General features: G+C 33.3%; 1 protein-coding gene across 1 annotated transcript; it reads right to left on the reverse strand.

Moving 5' to 3' along the window:
- Positions 1-6239: 6239 nt before the first annotated feature.
- LOC118183929 (uncharacterized) lies at positions 6240-18045 on the reverse strand. Its single transcript, XM_035353545.2, has 5 exons — positions 17914-18045; positions 13419-13522; positions 13187-13321; positions 8291-8424; positions 6240-6665 (listed from the first exon to the last, which is right to left on the reverse strand). Exons 1-5 carry the CDS (start codon positions 17948-17950, stop codon positions 6464-6466), a joined length of 612 nt encoding a protein of 203 aa, XP_035209436.1. The 5' UTR covers positions 17951-18045; the 3' UTR covers positions 6240-6463.
- Positions 18046-20404: the final 2359 nt, after the last annotated feature.

Genomic DNA, 20404 nt, shown 5'->3' on the forward strand with positions numbered 1-20404 from the left:
AATACATAATGACTCACCATCTTGTAAAAAGATAACTAAGTAATAAACATCACAGAAGACATTTTTACATGTACTGTAGAAGAAATCATTGCTGTTATTGCCAGTGACAGAAATTATTCTTTAACATTTCTTTCTGCTGAACTATGCCCTGAAAAGAAAATTACCACGGTATTTAACTCTTCCAGTTCAGACTGGTAATTTTATCATGCTTTTAGTAAAGAAGTTAGCTGCAGAGAAATAGGTCGAACACAGGTCCAGATGCTGTCAATTATGAAATGCTGAAGTACCATATCTCCTCAGTTGAGGCAGGAAAGGGCAAGATTCCGTCCAACTATTGACTCTTTGTACTTATGAGTTAATATTTGGCACAGCTAGAATGGCAGACTAGACCGTATTTAATGTAATGTTAAAATTATATGAGTATAATTTGAACAAAAGGATCTATAATTCTTAATGTAAGTGGTACATAGAAATATGCCTGCTGCATTAGCACCAATTGTACGTATATATTTATTATATGCACACTCACTATCTCTACTAAAATCTTTACCCAAACTTTGTTTTTACGAAATCAATTTCGAAAAAATTATGAAATCTTACTTTTTGTACAGTCAAAAGTCGTTAATTCAGACACCCATAATTCGTACCTCAAAGCTAAAAACTTTCTGTGCACGCGTTGACACATGCACATAGACGTTTACACGTGCACATAAGACCTTTACGACTGCGCATATGTGTGTGTGCAAACGCAGAATACGTTTTCGCGTTCGCGTTTAATGTATAACGGACGGTATAAGAAAAATATCTAATTATCTATTTCAGTTAATGGTGATGATTGCATTGTTCCTTAATCTTCGAATTGGATCTGGCTGGTTATTTTTTGCAGACTGTAAGAACAATTTTATAAAAGTAAACTTGAACTTTCAATTATGTCAAATAGAATTTCCGATACTGGAGCTACCAAAGGATCTACAAAACGAAAGTATGTTTCGGTGTCCATCAAACAAAAAGTGGAATTGCTGCAAAAAATGGATAAAGGCATGAAGAAGGTGACAGAGAGGTTAGTGAAAACGAAAAAATTTCGATTGACAAGTTAGTCGGTATTCTCGGCACAGCAATTAACGGGACTTGAACAGCGGAACTTTGTAACTGAACAAGAAATTATGTCTGTTTATAGAATTAAAGAGAAAGTATTATCACATAAAACGAAGCAACTTAAACAACTTACATTGAAAGAAATGTTTAATAAAGTAAACAAATAAATATTAAGCTTTTGTTTTGTAAATTTTGATACCCTTTAGATCATAATTGTTCTTTATTTCATAAATTATGATTTCATATTTTTAATTTTAGAATTTCTGCATGCCATCTTACGAGATTTAAACTGATGATCTATAATCCGAAAAAATCGATAATTCGGAATTGCAGAAGTCCCGACGAGTCCGGATTAACGACTTTTGACTGTATATTCTTCTGGTTCTTATATTTAAGAACATTTTATGCTTGCAATATTTGAAAATACAAAAGTGTGACTCAAGTATTATGAACATACGTATGTATCAGAAAAATGGAAAGCAATTCGTCTCAGAGTGTACCATTGTTAGGCTGTTGCTAAAAGATTGCCATAATAATTTATAGAAGTTCGAAATGAAGTCGGAGAACTAAGACAGAGAGCAAATACGAATGACCTGCACTGCTTTCTTCTGAGCTGTGGAACTATTTACCATGTTTTCAGCCTATTCCAAAAGTTTCTGTCGATTTCTTGGAGATGCACAGATCTTGTATATGGACATACATAGGTAATGAGGGCATTTTATGTCTCTGCTTTGACAGTGGGCAGTATGTCTGCTGCAAAAATAATACAAGTAAATACCAAATGCGGCAAGGGCTTTAAAGTGCTCTGAGAATGTTGAGTAAATACATAGAAATTGGTTCTAACTTGAGGAAAGAATTAATGTTCTGCCAGTTCAATCTGTGTAGGATCTTCCATGCTGCATGTAAAGAAGAAGTTGAACAACCGCTTTCTTAGGTAAAAAAAAAACGAGTGCCTCTTTTAAAAGCACCTGGAGGTGTGGTTGCAAGTTTAGATTTCTTGTTAGCCTTTTGGTTACCCGCCATTCGTTGTTTGTGCCGGGATCCAACTCAAGTATGGTCTGATGGAGATTAGGAAGACGAGAAGTTCTTTTACCAAAAATGTTATTTTACGCTTATGCTTTCTACAAATTGCTGGCATTATGAATATTCAGTTTTATATTCATGAAGTGCTGGAACCAGAAGTCTCACCCTCACTACCGAATCATATTGCTACTATATTGTATTGCGGTTAAAATGTTGCGTGCTATGGGGGCAGCAGTATTTCAAGACAATATAACTGCCCATATCGAACTCATTCTTCACACAGCCCATCAGCGGCCGAGCGGTAAAGTCGCTGAACACTGGTAGTTCGGTCCGAGGTTCGAATCCCGCGAACGGGCTGGCTGCATGGGCGTTTTCGTGGTTTTCCCCATGTGTAACGTGTATACGAGCCAGTTTCCCTTAGAAAGTCCTCCACGAAGGCATCCCTCCTCTTAGGCAGATAGCCCTAGTGTGCTTTGCCATAATTAAATAAACCAAAAACTACCATTCTTCACCCGTTCTTGCATGAGTATTAAATGCTAACTCTTTCTTGTCCTGCATGGTCTTCTACGTTGTATCTACAGAACACTCGCAAAGATCTGCTCCGACCTGATGGCATGCCATTACGGTTCACCGCGAAGCCGAAGCAGCATTCCTTTTGCGGAAGATGTCATTGTGAGGTCTAGAGCTTTTGTACAACTGTAAGATGCTTGGTGTTGGCGACAATGGATTATGGAAGGGAAAGTCTACCGTTGCGGAAGATCAGAGCGTCCTAGGAATACAAAGGAGCACAAAGATTGCGCAATAAATAAAATCGGCCACTACCGTACCAACAGTGTCGCTAGCATCGATTCGACACCATTTATCACCTTTCAGGCATCCAGAGGTATCAAGGAAAATCACTCGAAGACGACTGGCCGACGCTGGTACATGCTGCCGACGCCTACTACTGATCTCACATCATAATGTGTGTGGATTTGATTTTTGACGAACTCGGACAAGCTGGAGTATGATCGACTGGAGGTGTGCGATCTTCAGCAATGAATCCCGATTCAATTTTAATGCTGATGACCAACGCACAAGCGTGTGGAAGAGGCCAAGCCAGCGATTTGACCCAGCATTTGTTGTTGAGCGATTACACAGTGTGTAACAGTGTGCTGAGCATTCTGTTGGGACACACAATTACCTCTAGTCGTCCTTCAAGGCAGTATGACGGCTCGCAGTTATGTAGACGGCATTTTAACGCTGGTTGTACTGCATATGCTATCAGGTCGACCAGGTGCCATTTATCAGCAAGACAACGCTCATCCACATACTGCACGACTTTCTCAATAATGTCTTCAAGGATATGACATACTCCCGTGGCCTACCAGGTCACCTGACCTCTTGCTAATAGAGCACGTTTTAGACATGCCTGGAGAGCAACTTCAGCCGTCTCGGAATATTGGTAAATTAACTCCCCGTTTGCAAAGATTATGACATTATCTTCCGCAGGGTGTCACTACTTGATTCGATGCCACGCCATGTTTCGGCTTGTGTAGCAGCCAAAGGTGGCCATACTAGTTTGTGATTTGGAACCTTTCGCATGCCATAAATTAATAAAACGGTCTTTTGTTCTGAATTTGTAATAATTTATTCATCTCGCCATACTTTACATACGTTTTAAGTTTCGTGATAGTAGTTCGTTTCCTTCTGGGTATGTATATTTTTTTGTTGCAGAGTGTATATTTGCCGTATTTCTTTCAAAAATCAGAACTGGATTATAGAATCAAGTTATTATGATAGTCCATTAAAACACTTTTCTTAACAATACCACTAAACGTTATTAGTATTTTACATATCAAAATGAAATTTTAGTATCAGATAAATTTAGCTTTCATCACAAAAAACTTTATTCTTTACATTCAGAGTAAATCACAATATAAAGTTTTATCATTAATTAAAAATTATTATTCAGGGAAATTTTGGATCTTTGCGAAGCCACATCCGGAAGTCTTAATACCAACAGAACGCCAAACTAAACTAAAGAAAAATCTAAAGAAGTTTGTGGGCGCTATATACTCATATAACTGCAATTACCGACATAACTTTGGAATTATTTCATGTCCCTTATACTATCGCTACATGAAATTCAGCCAGATAGAACTACATATGATGCCACACCATTCCCTCTTTGTTTCTTGTTGTTCCATCTAGCCGATCGTCACAATCTCCCTCCAGTTATTCAGGGTGGAGCATCTTCGTTTACTCATTTTGAAAATATTGCGCTCGTCGCTAGCGACAATCAAACTCCAAATATTTAATTGCGTCTTTTTCGTTACCCTTGTTCATTTACATACATACCACCTAGACTATTACTGCGCTTTGTGTGCAATTTAGTATAGTTATTTATTGCTCTTCTAGTATTTAGGCATTGCTTGACTGTGCGATTTGGTGCAAGTTCGTTGTAAAGTTTAATTTCATAATAGTCTTCACAATACCTAGTGCGTGGTAGACTTTCTTTTCCTTGAAAGAACACAACAGCTTCTTTTTCAGTCGAAAACAAGATGAAAGAAGTTAATACACTTTCGGATGAAATATAAATTTTGAAAAGCATATGGAGTATCATTATAACGAAGATCTGACCACGAGAAGTTGACATAAAAAATATTAGTCGCTGAAAAAGTGAGGGGTGCCATATTACAGGCCATTAAAATTAATTATTGCAGTCAATTAATCACGTTTCGTTCGAAAATCCACAAACACTTTGTTTTGTTTAAATTTCCAACAGTATTTATTTCACATTTTTACATCGAAGCGAATGGTTTTGAATTAAAGTTCTGTCCGCAAGTACGCTCTTTATAGACAACTTAAGAAAAGTGCACTTGCTTTATTCAAAACTAGCCGCTAGCCTTCGTCTGGCTTTTAAATGTACCGTAAAAATGCCTAAAGGGAACATCAAACAATAAATTTGAAACCTGCACAGAATTTTACTCTGCAGAAAAACTTTTTCAAAAAATAAATAAATAAAATAAAATAAAATAAATAAATAAATAAAAAATAAAGAAGTATCACATATTAAAAAAAAATTATAATGAAATAAGCAATATCCCTTAATACAAATTACAAATATTAATTATCCTAATAAATAAATTAACTAACTTCCCATTGCAAAATCTTAAGAATTCAAATGGTATAAAGGAAGTTATAAATTTCGTTTCCTAAAAAAAAAAAAAAAAAAAAAAAAAAAAAAAAAAAAAAAATGCAAAACTTTTTATACAGTTAAAATTATATATAATTAAAACATAATATAAAAACATTACAATGAAAAAAGCAATAAATCTCAGATTTTCAAGAGAAAACAGTCAGCAGTCCAGTATCGAAAGCAATGAATGAAAAACTATTGCTAAAAAAAAAAAAAAAAAAAAAATTCTTTTAGTTCTGCCTCTCAAAACACATAATAATAATAAGAAGAAGTAGATTGTGATGTGCGTGTTGCGTGTCCAAAAATCAAAAGAAAATAAGAAGCATGAAATATGCAATATCCTTTAATACAAATATTAATTATCCTAATAAATAAATTAACCAACTTCCCGTTGCCAAAAAAAAAAAAAAAAAAAAAAAAAAGCTAAATTTTTCAGTGTTTCGAAAACAGTGAAATAAGCAATAAATACTTTATCTCATATTTTAAACATTTAGCAGTCCAGTATAGAAAGCATTGAATGAAAAACTCTTGCCAAAACCACATTTCAAAAGAATGAAATGATACGATTTAATCGAAAAAGATAAAAAAGAAATCTGATTCGAATTTTGAAAAAATCGCTTTGAGGTGCATTGGCTTTTGTCTAGATGCACCTATGTACCAAATTTCGTAGCCCTGGGTCTATTAGCTTACGCGGCAGCACGAACGAAAGACAAACACACACAGACAGACTCTTTTATCATATGTAGAAATAGAGAAGAGATAATCTTTTGAACGAATGAAGAAATGTGAATGTGTCGATTCTCTCTGCTACTGTGCTTATCAGATGTAATAATGCCAAGTCGTAAAAATTTAAACTAATAAATTTGCTTTTTGGTTTCACTATTAGAAAAGAATACAGAAAAATGTGCGTCAGTATAAAGCTTAATTTTCTTTCGTCAACCATTAAGAACAGTTTTTTAGATTCTACTAAAAAGGAAAAAAAAAAAAAAAAAATACCTAACTGCATAAACATAGAGAAAACACACACGTTGAAGATATTAACCCTTTCATGTGAAAAATAATAACATTAAGCATATTCCTAGATATTTTCTTTACCATAAAATAAAAATTGGATATTTTATTGAAACAGTTTGTAAAAAAGCTTGATACTAGATATGTACAGTGTTATATGTAGTAAGATAAAAGATCTTGGCTTTGTTTGCACTGTAGAAGATTTACTTCTGGAGTAAAATTTCTACCAGTCTCTGATAGTTCGCCATCATCCAGCACATCGGATAGAATCAACGAGTCCCGACTTTCGATAGTAGACGAATCTTCGCGACTGACATCTGAATTAGGCGCATCTTCATTGATATCATCTAAGTCACTAAAAGTAAGACATGCCATAAATATAAGTACATAGTTAGAGACAAAAATTTCAGGTTTCGTAATTATGCAAGAATATTTAATAAGGAAGATGACATAAAGTAGCATACAAAATAATCCTCAGAAGTCAAGATATCGAACTGTCGTTTGAAATAACTTATGTTGACTGTTAAAAATAGAAATATAAAAGTTAATTATGATTATTATTGTCTTAGTCATCTTTGAGTAAGCGAGTGAATTTTAATGGCAAAACATTTTGAAGCATAAAAGAATGAGAGGAACATGGTGCTTTTCTCTTTGCACTTTTGCAATAACTTCCTTGGAACATTCAGCTCTGGTGTTACGCTGCATGTTGAAATAAATTAAAAAAAAAAAAAAAAAAAAAAAAATGCTAACTAAGAAATACTGTTTTATAAAACGAGTACGTAAAAATATTTCGCATCTTTAACACATTTAACGTCTTCGTAATGCAGCTTGTAGAAAAAGAAAGGTCAACTGGATCATTTGAAGGATTTTTAGTTACAATTAAATGAAATCAGTTAAAATTACTACCAGTATTCGAACCTCATTTAAAGCAAATTTTTATCAGGAAGTCATTGAAAACACTTGAAAACAAAACGTCTGATGTTCTAACAATACCGAAATTCAAAGTTCAAATGCGCTGAGAGTTATCGACAAATTCCATAAAAAGCACATTGTGGAAGATAAGGTATTGTGTAACTAAGATTACGTGAGAATTACTTTTAACCGTAATTTTTTAAAGGAAGGGTTCCATTTATTTTCTAATTTTGGTTTGATCTATTTTTTACTTTAATTCATTTCACAATTACGATTTAGCGTATTGTAAAGGAATGCTTTTCTTTTATTAAATATTACTGTAACGTCTTTGCATTGCTATGCTACCAACATAATACCCAGTAAGAAATGTAAAGAAACCCCACGTGTAAAATATCCGTGCTTGAAGATGCACGTGCTTAAAATGTTTTTCAGTTATTCTGTAAGTTTGACTAAAAAAAAAGTTGATTTTCGATCAAAATGGCGAGATTTCTTTAAAACTTCATTGCAAGTACTCAGTACCTTAACCTCATAGAGTATTTAAAACTGGCCTTTTGCTTTGATAATGGCCTTTGAAAATAAATAATTTCCGGTAGTAATATATTCTTATTGTCAAAATTTCGCTAAGATTTAAACTATCAGCGAATTTAGCTCATATGAATCCTTATTGACATTAAACTAACTTCCAGTTTGCATTTCAATACGTCACAGTTTCGAATTGCTTTAAGAACCCGCTACGCATCCAGAAAATTCCTATGGGAAAACTGATTGTTAATTCCTACAGGTCGAAATTGTATGTTAAGTTTTAGTAACTCATATGAGATTTCGATTCCTTAAATGTTTTACAATTAAACAAATTGAACTTTTGCAATTCACAAAAACAAATTTCAGGTATATATGATTTGCTAGTTAATATCGTCGAACATCGCTGTTTTTTAGGCTGAGACATCTTTAATTATTTAAGAATCCTGAAAGGCAAGCGAATATCAAATTGTTCATAATTCTGATAGATCATCAAAGAAAAAGAGTTAAAAGAACATTTGCATTCATAAACAGGGGGAAAAAACCAACCTGGAAAAATCATCTAAGAATACATCACATGGGATATTAAAGGCATATATTGACCAGAGGGCGCTAAGATATAATGGAACAGCAATGCCGCCAAGCATGTTCAGAAGAAGTACAACTGTAGCATTCAGAAACTCCTGCAAAGAATTTTATGCACATATTTTACACGTAACGGAAGAATGCATTAAAGGAAAATTATATAATGAGTGCAAGAGAAAAAAGGATGTAGTGAAATCTTCCTACGATGACGAAACCCCATTTCCCCACGATTTTGATCTTTGGAGGAGGTGGTCGCCTTAAAGAGTTGATGTTCAGTACCGAGGCTTAATTAAGTTCTAAATATACAGTGAACCCTATCTGACTCTATTACTTACAGTTCCAGATGATTATATTATAGTTCTCTATGGAGCTAATTATCTAAGAAAGGTAAAGTTCAATTCCTATTTTTTATGATATCAAAAATAGTAATCACGTTTAGAAGTAATTATCATAAAGATGTGTTCCCCACGAGAGAGATCACTGTACTTTCGGAAGTAGTATTTAAGGAAATCTGGGCAATGCAGTTGCGTAGCTTGGGTGGGGCAAGGGGGGACATCTGTCCCCGGGCGTAGCATCCAAGGGGCGCCAAATTGATGCTACAAATTTTGGAATGAAATGTTTTCAATTCTTGGAAGACAGAAAGGAGCGTAAGATCCTCAGTCGTCGCCGGGCGCTTAAAACCTTAGCTATGCCTCTGGGGCAATGAAAGGATTCACCACATTAAACTCATTAAATATAATAAAAGTGAGTCTCTCTAAGGCGGCCATCCACAGCTCCAAATGACTTTACCTCTCTTTCCAAGAGGTTGAGGTAATGTTCAAATAATATTAAAAAATAATTGTCAGTTTCCAGAAGTATATGGTCACCACCGTAGTGTATTTAAGAGAGGTCATTGTACTTTGGAATGTACAATATATTTAATGCGTAGTTATACTGTTATAATATCTTACAGAAATTTATTTGCATGGGATAGCAAATGATGTAAAGAATCTTAATGTCGAGACCCCATTAGTTATTTCGAATAAGTGCTATCTACTTGCTGGAAAGCAACTGTAACTTGCAAACTTGCTGTGTATTTATTTTAATTGATTAAAATCTTGAAGAGAAAAAAAAAAAAAAAAAAAAAAAAAAAAAAAAAAAAAAAAAACGTTCATATTCTCAGTTCAATATTTTGGTATTCTTCTGTTATAGGAACCGGATTCAGAAATGCACCCGTATATGTATGTATGTGCCTATAAGGGTTGTGCATACACACTTACATATGTGCGTGCAAAACCATGCATAACATGAACACATGAATCCGTGCAAGCATTTCATATCCGGTCCCCATAACAGAAGAGTACCAGTACCTTTTTATGAAGCATAAATCATAGTCGTAAGTAAAAAGATGTAACATTAAAAGTAGGATAATTAAGGATTTTACATAAAAAATATGGATCAGATTTATCAAATATACTTGCGATTCTGAAAATTGGTCAATGTTCATCTTTTTTCACTGTACAATTACAACTATTTGCTGAATTCTGAAGACTAATAATTGTTTATCTCTGTTCACTGTACAACACATTGTTAGTATAAGCAATATAATGAAGAATTTTAATTATGCTTCTGAATATTGAAGTATGGTAAACGTAAATTTCGTTTTCCCACTACTAACGAGATTAAATCTTCTGTTCTGTCCTTTTACTTCCTAAAACCAATATGTAATCGAATTTAAATTACTAAGTCTTTTCAAAATTTAAGCACATTAATTTTAACTAAAATTAAATTTCAATTTGACAAATTTAAAATAAACCATCATTTAAGCAAAAATGCATTAGGACAAGTAGGTAGCAATCTAAGTGGTTAATATTGTTACGAAATGTAAAGGCGCGGTAAAATGGCTTCCCTGAAAAGCAATTTTAGGGTTGCCATAAAATGGCAAGGAAAGGCAGGGTTGCCACATTTGGCGACAAATCGCCCCATTTGGCGACAAAATTGGCGATACGCCATGGACATGGAGAACTTTCTGGAACGAATTCTTACTGGTTTAGCCCAGAATGTTTTCGAACACAAGCCGAAAGCTATATAAACCCTGCTGGTCCGCAGTCAGGGTGAGTGTGTGTACCTCGTCGAGTGGGCGAGTGAGAGTGTGTGCCTCGTCTAGACTGGGAGATAGTTAGTATCGAGTTGGTGCCTCGTCTAGCGAGTCAGTCCGTGCGGAGTCGATCGAGTAGACAGCCGGGCAGCGAGGGCCGAGTGGGTTGTCGAGGGCACCGAAAGAGTCTCGCAGTGTATCGCGGTTAGTGCATCGTCGAGAGAGTGTTGAACTCTGAGAACGACTGGATCGAAGAGTCGGGAGCTGTGCTCTGTGTGTCTTCGAGTGCATCGTGAGTTGTAGCGTGGAGAGTCTCGAGAGTACGTGGAGTTCCGAGAACGACCAAGCAGAGTCGGGAGCTGTACTCTGGTGCTTGGCAGTGAAGCTGTCTCCACTGTTATAGCCTGATAACCTGAAGGATGTGTCGCTGATTGTTCCAGCGTGTTTATAGTAGTTCTTCGATGACTGTTACGTGATTTTGGAGCTGTCCTGATTAAAATTGGATAAATAAAGTGTGTTTCGACACTTCATCAAGTGTCGTCGTTATTCATTCCAAATCTACGAACCCCGTACGAACGTGAAGAAAGAGAAAAACAATATGTAGTTCATAAACGCATTATTGTACTTGTCTATTTTTCATCATATCGCTTACAAGATGCAAATACATATTGCATATGTACTCTGTAAAGGACTAATTACATCTTAGCAGTTATACCTTCTAGTCTAAGAATTCTAATTTGGATATGAGTATTTTTTTTTTTTTTTTTTTTACATTTCATTTATAGTGGCCTTCGAACATCTTGCTTAATTGGAAAACAAATTACATCTCTCTTCGAATAAAATAAAAGTAAAAAATAAAATATTATAAAATTCGAATTCTAGTTCATAAATTAGTTTTGAAAATATACTAATTTAAATATTCTACAATTCTTCCTTCCTCCAATTTAAATATTCCTGGGAAAGTCCCCTCTCCCAGAGGATTTTGCAAGCACCGCAAATTTAACCATTATATCCACGAATTTCGACTACCGTTCGTGTGTTTCGCCGCGGGGAAGTGATTTCTTCTGTATGCAGGCACACTTCTTTCGGTATGCCATTACTTCTGTCCACTCTTATCTATATGTTTTGTTAAACCCGTAATTATCTTTCTCCTTAGTCTTTAACCAGTACTTTTTTATATTTAATTTAATATTTCATTTTAATGATGTGGAGGCAACTGTAAATACATTAGAAAGGTGCTCTGTAAATAAAACTCCTTGATCCTGTCAGATGGTAGTTGGATTGGTTGGATAGCAGTCTGTGCGGTGGTTAACACACAAAGTATTCTGTGTTTGAATTTCACTAAGTTCTGCTTGCCACTTCTATTCTGCGAGGAATAAGGACATATAAAATTCTCCGATAGTTAAATCCTGTGATGTAGAAAAAGAAAACTTTTAGATATGTTCTGCTAGGGTGAAATGTTAGGGGATAGGAATTGTATGATAGAAGTCTCGATGTTGATGGACTTTCATTCTGTCATTGACATTCTTCACACAATGTTGAGATTTGTCAACACCAGGTACGGAAAGGGTAAATCGATTATAACTTGCATGAAAACATGTTGCAGTTTCATTTCATTTAAGAAAATTGTAACCGAGCATGATCTCAGTCTAACACAGTAGTCTCAAACTCAAATTGTATGCGGGTCAAATGCACAATCTAAAAACAACTGACGAACCAAAATCGGATGTGAATCATGTGACCAGGGGGACACATATAGAACATATGCAGCAGTATGAGGAAAACTTTCTGTTCTTTTCAGAAATAAGTTATCATTGTATTTAAAAAATAAAAGGTTCTGAAATATGATGAATCATTTATAGAAACCCTATATTTTATTATGTTTCTGCATATAAATATCAATTTAAGAAATCAATCCAATTAACAGCCATAGGTAAGGTGTTTATTTATTCTTTTTATAGCGATTACGGTATTAAGAAAAGTTAACTTTTAATATTTACTATTTGATCTGTGGTGTCTACTGATGAGAGATGGAAGCGTTAATATATATTTTGGGATAAAGTAAGATAACTGGCCGAGAATGAGACCATGTACTTCAAACATAGTTTTACGTCAGAGAGTCTTCATCGCGCATCTAACTGCCCACCAGCAGCCGATCAGAAAAAAACCACTGAACACTGGTAGTTTAAACGGGTTCAAATCCCGGCGAACGAGATGACTACATGAAAGTTTTTATGGATTTACCCCCGCATAAACTAAAAATGAGATATTTAGTTTCCTTTAAAAAATGCACCAAGAAGGCAAGCCTTTTGTGCTTTGCCATTATCCAAATATAGCTAACCCTAATTATGTATTTTACCAACGTATTAGTAATGAAATTCAGGAAACAAAAGTCACATTTCTTTGTGTAGACAAAAAATTCCTGGTCCGTAATGTAAAATGAAAACGAATTTTTATTCCAATGCTCTTTTCCTAGCCCGTGAGTGGTTTGCTATAATTAATCAATAAAGTAGGATTCTTACCTATTTCGTCATGATTGGACAGTTTTGAAAATTTTGCTAATGGCTTCTAATGACTAATAAGAATGTCTTTAACAGTAATAAATCTCTGCATCATTCTCAGTTTTTGGTAATTCTGTCCATACATTTGATTATTTATAGAAAACTTAATTTGACCAAACGATTTCCACTTCGATGATGAATGAGGATGAAAATTTCAAAAACTATACGAGCAATATGAAGTATTTCTGAGTGAAATTTTTAAAGACGAAAAGCTATTCTTACCTGAGTTTCATTATTCATTATTAGCTCCTCGAGGCTGTAACATGTGACTGTCGCTACAAACAAAAGAATCAAGAGCACGTTCATAGCTAAGAAAAACTTCCGAAAGTCCACATAACATTTTGCTTGAAAATCAAACTGGAAAACAAAAATAATAATAAAAAGGGGGGAAAGAAAATTCATATGATTTCAAATAATAAAAATAAATTATTGAGCATAAATGTAATTAATCAACCGTTCGTATGATGCGTTGCTCCATATCGTGTATTGCTTGATGTAAATGATTCAAGTTTTCCTCCACAATGTCTAGAAGGGCATTCATATCCTCCGCATCTTGTCCTATATTTAAAAATGGTTAAATACCTTGTTACAATGCAAGGAAAGACGAATTTTTTATTTATAAATTCTCCATTATTCGCCTAATGAAAATCTATTACATGATAAATAAACAAATAAGTCTAAACAAATATAATCTGAATTAATAAAATTGCTTCTAAATCAAAGGGTAAAAAGATAATTATTTTTATAAAGGGAAAAAAACATACTCAAAATTCGCAGTGAAAATTTACCAAGTCTTAACTCATCCCGAATTCCTCTCTTGTCGAAGCACAAGATGAAACTAACCACGGTCATATGCGTAGAACAAGTAAGTAACATACTAATGAGCAACATAAGTGAAATACGACTGCAAAATTACATTCAAAATGCATTAAATCATGCACCGGTTTTCACTAATTTAAGGCAAAGCATGTGAAACACATAAATAAAATTAGAATCTAATAGCAATTTCCTTACTTTTTTATCTGCCATACACAGACTTATTTAGCTGTGTTGTTATTTAGCTATTTAGATAGCATTTCTTCTTTCTTTTTGCATGTCTTCAGGGTGTAAAGATAGCATACTCGGCGCGTATCGAGAAATTCCTGTTCCAGTCCTGGCCAAGGCATTGCTCATTTTTCATGTCTTCCGCTTTAAAAATCCTAATGACTCTACAAGCTTCTTGCAGGATACATTTATAAGCATATATTAGAGAAGTCTGACTTCTGAAAAGTGTCCACAGTTTAACAAACAAGAGAACAAGTGAAAAACTAATAAAATAAAACTGCCCTCTTGAAAATTTAACTTGGACAAGAAATTGTTGAAAAAATTTTAATATTTGAAAAAAATCATTTATTGTTTAATTTAAAGCAAATATGTCAGGAGTTATAATAAATAATAACAATCTTTAAGTGCAAATACATGTTATCTAGAAACTGATAAATGTCCAAATTTCTGCAACAAAATATACGTATTTAAATGCACTACTAACAGTTAGAAAATAAAATATAGTATTTTTAACTGTTATACCTGAATAAATCAGTAAAATAAATTTTGTTAACTACCCATCAAAGTAGGCAGTAGTTATGCAATTAATTTAAAGACTGAATGAAAGTTTCTGAATTGAATTTGAAATTTTAAAAGTGGCACTTTGGTGTGTAGGATTCCTCACTGTATAATTCTAAGTTACAGTTGAAAGTGAAGAATTTTAAGAACTAGTAATAACCACTTGACTGAATAAACTTGGAAAGGGTTAAAAGACTCTTTATTATTCAAACAAGATTTAACAGAACTCCGTCTTGGAGTTGTACAACAAAGCCGACACTTGGGCTTCAACTTAAAGAAACTAAGAATTAAACTAAACTAATCTTAACTAAAGAGATATAGCCGAAGCTATCAAGATTCAACGGAATTGGCTCCTTAACGCTAATTGACTGCGAAGCTATCAAGGACCTAAAGTACGGCCGAGCGTAATAATAGCTTACGAGAGAGTAGCCTAAAAAGGCGGATGCATGCAGCCAGAATATCTGGTATCTCTCTTTGTAAGACAGTAGAACTTCGCGGCTAAATACCGCTCTTCCTCATTAGCATTCAGACGTGATTCTAAAGCTACATTCTGGCCGGAAGTGGTAAGTTGAAATTAAGAAGCGATAGGAAAGGGAGTTTAACTCAAAATTTAACTTTTAATAAAATTAACATAATCCTTACACGTGTTATCGCAAACACCTTAGTAGAAATCACCAAATTTTCAGAATGTGCCAGAGGCAACCATGTGCATAATGATTATTCAGGCAACCATGATTATAAAAATCCTTAAGTCAAGCAACGTTGGCATTTTCACACGCGTTCTTTTTGTTGTATTTCAACGGTTTTATAAAGAAATTATGATAGTATTTTATGCCTTAAAGTTAATTTTAAAATATGCGCGTGTAGAATTTGCCAGTGGTGGAAAAAAATGCTGAAAAATTTCATCAGGAAAGGAGAATTTTGATTCAAAATCTCCAAACAGAATAACGAAAAGATGAGTTTGGTAGATAATCGAGAGTGAGCGATATTGTACGAGAAGATGAGCAAAACACATAGCAGAAAATTTAGAGAGAAATGATATTTCTTATTTTATCACGTAATACTTATTTAACAATTAAAATCTGCATTTAAAATTACTAAAGTTAAATGTTTTCTTTTCACATGTTGATAATATTTTCCAACTTTTAATAAATGTCGATAGTCTGGGAATTATTTAAGTACAAAGTCGCGAAAACCAAAAACTTACACCCGATAAATAACTTGTAGCTTTCATCCGCAAAATATCGCCAAGTTGGTTGCGTTAATACGTAAGTACCTAACAATAATATTATCAATTCTGCAGCAAATAATCATATTTATTGAACTTAAAATAGATGGAACAACTACAGATAATTAGATGCATACAGATAATTCTGAAAACAAACAGAAAGAGGATGAATAAAGTAACCAATAGAAATAAAGGGAAAAGATGAGCAAAAATAACATAACGTATAACTGAAAATCATTCCTAAGGGCATGGAAAATTTCTAAAAATTCTAACTCTCCAACAACAGATGCTTTCTGCACCTTTGTAAACTTTAAAATCAACAGTATTCTAGAAATTCTAGAAAAACAATACTAGAAATATTAGACACAAAAATCTGCAAAATATTCAGAACAAGATTTTAAAATTTTGGTTACCTTACTCAAGCCTTGTAGATATAGGTGATTATCCAAAGTAATGGACACTATTAATTTTTTATGAACATGCTTGGTGTATAACATCAGGTTAACAGCGGCCGAGCGGTAGAATCGTTGAAGTCTGGTAATTCGAACCAGGTTCAAATAAATACTGGCAAAGAGGCTATCTGCATGAGCGTTTTCGAGGGTTTTCCCATGTGTAAAGTTAGAGTGACAGAATTTTCCTTAAAAGGTCTTCCATCAAGGCGCTCCTTCGCTTAGGGAGATAGCTTTTGTCTATTTAAATGCAAATAACTCCAACCTCTAATTCCATTTTTCCTATAAATAGTACAGACATCATTTATTGCTAGCTACGGTAATTAAACTGTAGACGTCGCATTGTTTGTGAATAGTCTAAGATACCAGACTTTAATAACTGGAAGGGAAACTAATTATTGATGTCATTTGTTAAAAGCATCTGCCACCGCAACCGGAGTAACTGGATGTTTCGAAATGCTGTATTCAATGTCTTCACATCATACGAAGTTCACAGCGAAACAACTTCTGCAAAACGCAGTAACGTTCAAAAGAGAAAGTCGAGCGAAAACGAACGACTGGCATTCAATGACATCTAAAAGTAAAATAAGAACTGTAGAAATGCACTCTGCATTTGAAGGGTCAGCTATCAACTGTCACAGTTGCGCTCTTCAACTAAAACTTGCAATGCTCTCTTTTGTGCAATTTTTTTTATTTCTAACGGCAAGTTACGAGACAACTGAATATCAAATAAAATACAAAACAAAGGCCAGTATGTCTATAAACTCAGGACGTTCCTCGCCACCAAGTAACTCTCGCAAATCGAAATTGCAGGGCATTTGCGGAAATGTGGTAAGTCCGAGTCTTTCTTAAGATTGCATAAGGGGCAGAGACACTTCAAAATAGTGTAAAATATGCTTGAACAAAAATGTTTGACCTGTCATTTGCAAGTCTTTTATCTGCCAAATTTTTCAGTCCAATTACTTTTATTCTTTCTCATTAAAATGATTCTGATAAGTTGATTCTGATTAGACCTGACAAGATGGTTCTGACCAGATCAACAATTTCAGACAATGCAAGCTATCCAAAACAACATGACGGATGAACTTCTTTTTACATTCCGCTTGTATTTTTTAAGTTTACCAAATTTTCATTTATATTAATAACCTCTAATAGTTAGGGTTTATTTTAATATTTAAGGTTAATACGTTTTAAATAAATTTTCTTCCTTAAATGTTTTTGGTTACTTTGTCTTATTCTGCACTTTGCTTTTTCAGGTTTTTGGACATTTTGCTGTGTTAATATTATGTAGTAACATCAAATATCCAGTTGTAGTAGGAATTATCAGGTGTATTACAATATGCGAACTAAATGAAATAATTGTATAAGCATTTCTTTAGTTATACTTATTTCTTTAATACTAAACTACTTTCCAAAATATGTGCAGAGTTAATGACACTCAAAGCTTGAAACATATAGTCTAATCCTCTAAAATCTTACACAAAACATCTATGAATCAATTTCTATTCGCTAAAAAATGATTATTTAATAATTCCATACAGCAAATTATTTCAGTACAAAATGAGCTTATTTCAAAATCTGATTTCCCTTCTCACTAAAAAGTAACAAAATGAAAGCAATGTATACATAATTAATATTAATATTACGTTTTTAATAAAGTATTAACATACTTCTCTGTATTAAAGGTTGTGAATCAGCATCTCCCATGATAATAGCTGCTTCCTAAAATTTCCTAGATATAAATTTTTGATTAATTTACTACAAGTTTCTACAATAAAAATTTTGGATATGATGCATAAAAAATGGCGGTTTCAATAAAATTTGAGATTAATAATATTCATTCAGAAGTCTCGTGTCAATTTTGCTACATAAATTAATTACCGTCTCGTTTATTAACAGTGCAAATATTACGGATATTGTACATAATTAAGAAATTGTTTTCCAAGAGCTGGTAACCATAGCATGTTTTAACAAGTTATGTTTGTGAATGAATTAGTAAAGTGTAGCAGAGGTGAACACATATAGTAACCCAAAAAAGGACTGGGGAATAAGAAACTTTCAAACATGTAGTGATAAAAATTTAGTTATATTTTCAAAATTTAGTATTTTTCAGGCACTTACATATTAACGAAACCGCCTTAGTAGACGTCAAAAAAGTTTCAGACTGGGCCAAACTCTGCCAACGATGAGCATAACCATTCTTTCGGTAACCATGCTTATAACAATATCCTTCAATCAAGCAACATGGCCATTTTCGTATGCGCTCTTTTTTGTTGTATTCCAAGTTCAAACAATTTTTATAAAAAAAATCGTCATATTTTTGGCTTTAGTTTTAAGATATGAGCTTGTGGAAGAAAATGAAGTAACATTTTTGCAAGAATATAGAATTTTGCTGAACATTTTCTTAAGAAAACAATGAAGAAATGCGTTTCCTATATAGCCGTTTTTGCCGAGGTTTGTACGAAGCCGAGTCCCCTCAATATTCTGATCTTTTTTAAGCGAAAACAGATCGCTGTGTACTTCCGGAGAAGAATGACGAAAAAAATTCACGGAAAGATTTGAAGAAAAATGTAAATGTTTTATTTTTTATAGATCACGTAAGTGTTATTTAGTAATTAAAATTTGTATTTTAAATTTCTAAAGCATATTTCCTAACAGTGTTCAGCGACTTTACCGATCGGCCACTTAATGGGCCCAAGAACGCATCAGATTTTATTCTATTTACATCACACTCATTCTTTGAAAAATTTCAAGCTTCGAAATATGCTGAAATTTCAAATTTGACAGACGACAGTATGATAAACCGACAACTGAGTTTGTTTTCAAATTTCCACATACTATTCATCATAATTCTGTGTGATGAAAAAATTAACTTTGCCGTCATGTTGTTTTTAAATCACTATTAAACGTTTACGCCTAAACTATTTTACATCGAATCAATGTTTGGCCTTACATATAGTATATCAATTGTTTGACAGTTTGTTTACTTCTTGATTTGATCCTTTTTCTTATCAACCATTAATGGTACTGTGATATGAATTACACATTGAGACAGGTTCAAACTTAATTGGTTAAATTATTGTTGCAATAATAAGATCCAAGAGCCATGAAAAATGAAATAAATTGAAAGATTTTGCTGAAAAATTAGTATGGAAGATAAATGTATATAAATAAAATTAATTAGTGGTAAGGTAACTAGATGTGCTAGCCAAAGTTCCAGCATTTGAAGCCTGAAAAAATTTTTTCCTCCTTTTTTACTTAATCATTTCTGTTTTCATCAAAGATTTTTTGTTTGGAAGGTAGTAATTTCATTCAAGCTGCTTTTGATGATTGTTATCCAAACTATTAAAAGGAAGCATTTACAAATGGGAACGCTTTCCGTTTATTTTCATCGCAAAGACAGACATTTCTAAAGTAAAGTAATGGTGCATGTATTGACTAAATCAATAAAAATACCTCCTATTTAATGACTTATTTAATGAAGAAAGATTAAAGTTTTAAACTCACATTCATTAAATGATATCATGATTCGTAAATATTTTGTGGTATTAAGTGTAGTGAACGGCTATGTATAAATCCTTATCCGTTGGAGCATCTAATTATTTTTTAGACTAAGGATATAGTCATAAGTATACTGTTCTCTTATCTTTGAATAAATATTCTTTTATTTAACAATGAATTTAAATACTGGTGATTACCGCAATGAATCAAAGGGTCTAATTGATGCAATTTATACATTCAAGTAACAAATATGTGAAAATCTCCAACTGTGAAGGAATATAAAGCGAATAAAGCTGTATGAAATGAAGAATTGGAGAAAATTAGCATTTGTTTTTTAATTTTAGCAGGCATGATAAGCAAGATAGTTAATCAAGTCTTGAAGTTAATCCTCAATCTTAAAAAAACAAAATATGTAAAGAAATGAAAAGCGGAATCTAGATTTTGAAAAATGTTTATGTGAAGATTGCGTTAAACAAAAATTCGTGTATTCACACATAAAGATCAAATTTTCTTTTACAGTAAAATGTTCAGTTACCGGATAGAGAATATAAATAAATGACTGAAAGGGTAACCCAAAAAGATGGTACTTAAATTTATTAGCAATAATTTAGGTATGATAATGAAGCAATACAGTTAAGTTTTAAAAACGTAAATTCTAAA

Source organism: Stegodyphus dumicola, chromosome 10, assembly GCF_044657685.1.
Source record: "Stegodyphus dumicola isolate Sdum_Otavi_A_Nest chromosome 10, ASM4465768v1".
NCBI classification, from domain to species: domain Eukaryota; kingdom Metazoa; phylum Arthropoda; class Arachnida; order Araneae; family Eresidae; genus Stegodyphus; species Stegodyphus dumicola.

Excerpts from the sequence above, each read along its gene's own strand:
- LOC118183929 (XM_035353545.2), bottom strand. The coding sequence starts at position 17,950 with ATGGGAGATGCTGATTCACAACCTTTAATACAGAGAA. Across the intron at positions 8,425-13,186 it reads TAATGAATAATGAAACTCAG|GAGTTTCTGAATGCTACAGT; the intron begins GTAAGAATAGCT and ends AATTCTTTGCAG. Across the intron at positions 6,666-8,290 it reads TTCTTAGATGATTTTTCCAG|TGACTTAGATGATATCAATG; the intron begins GTTGGTTTTTTC and ends TCTTACTTTTAG.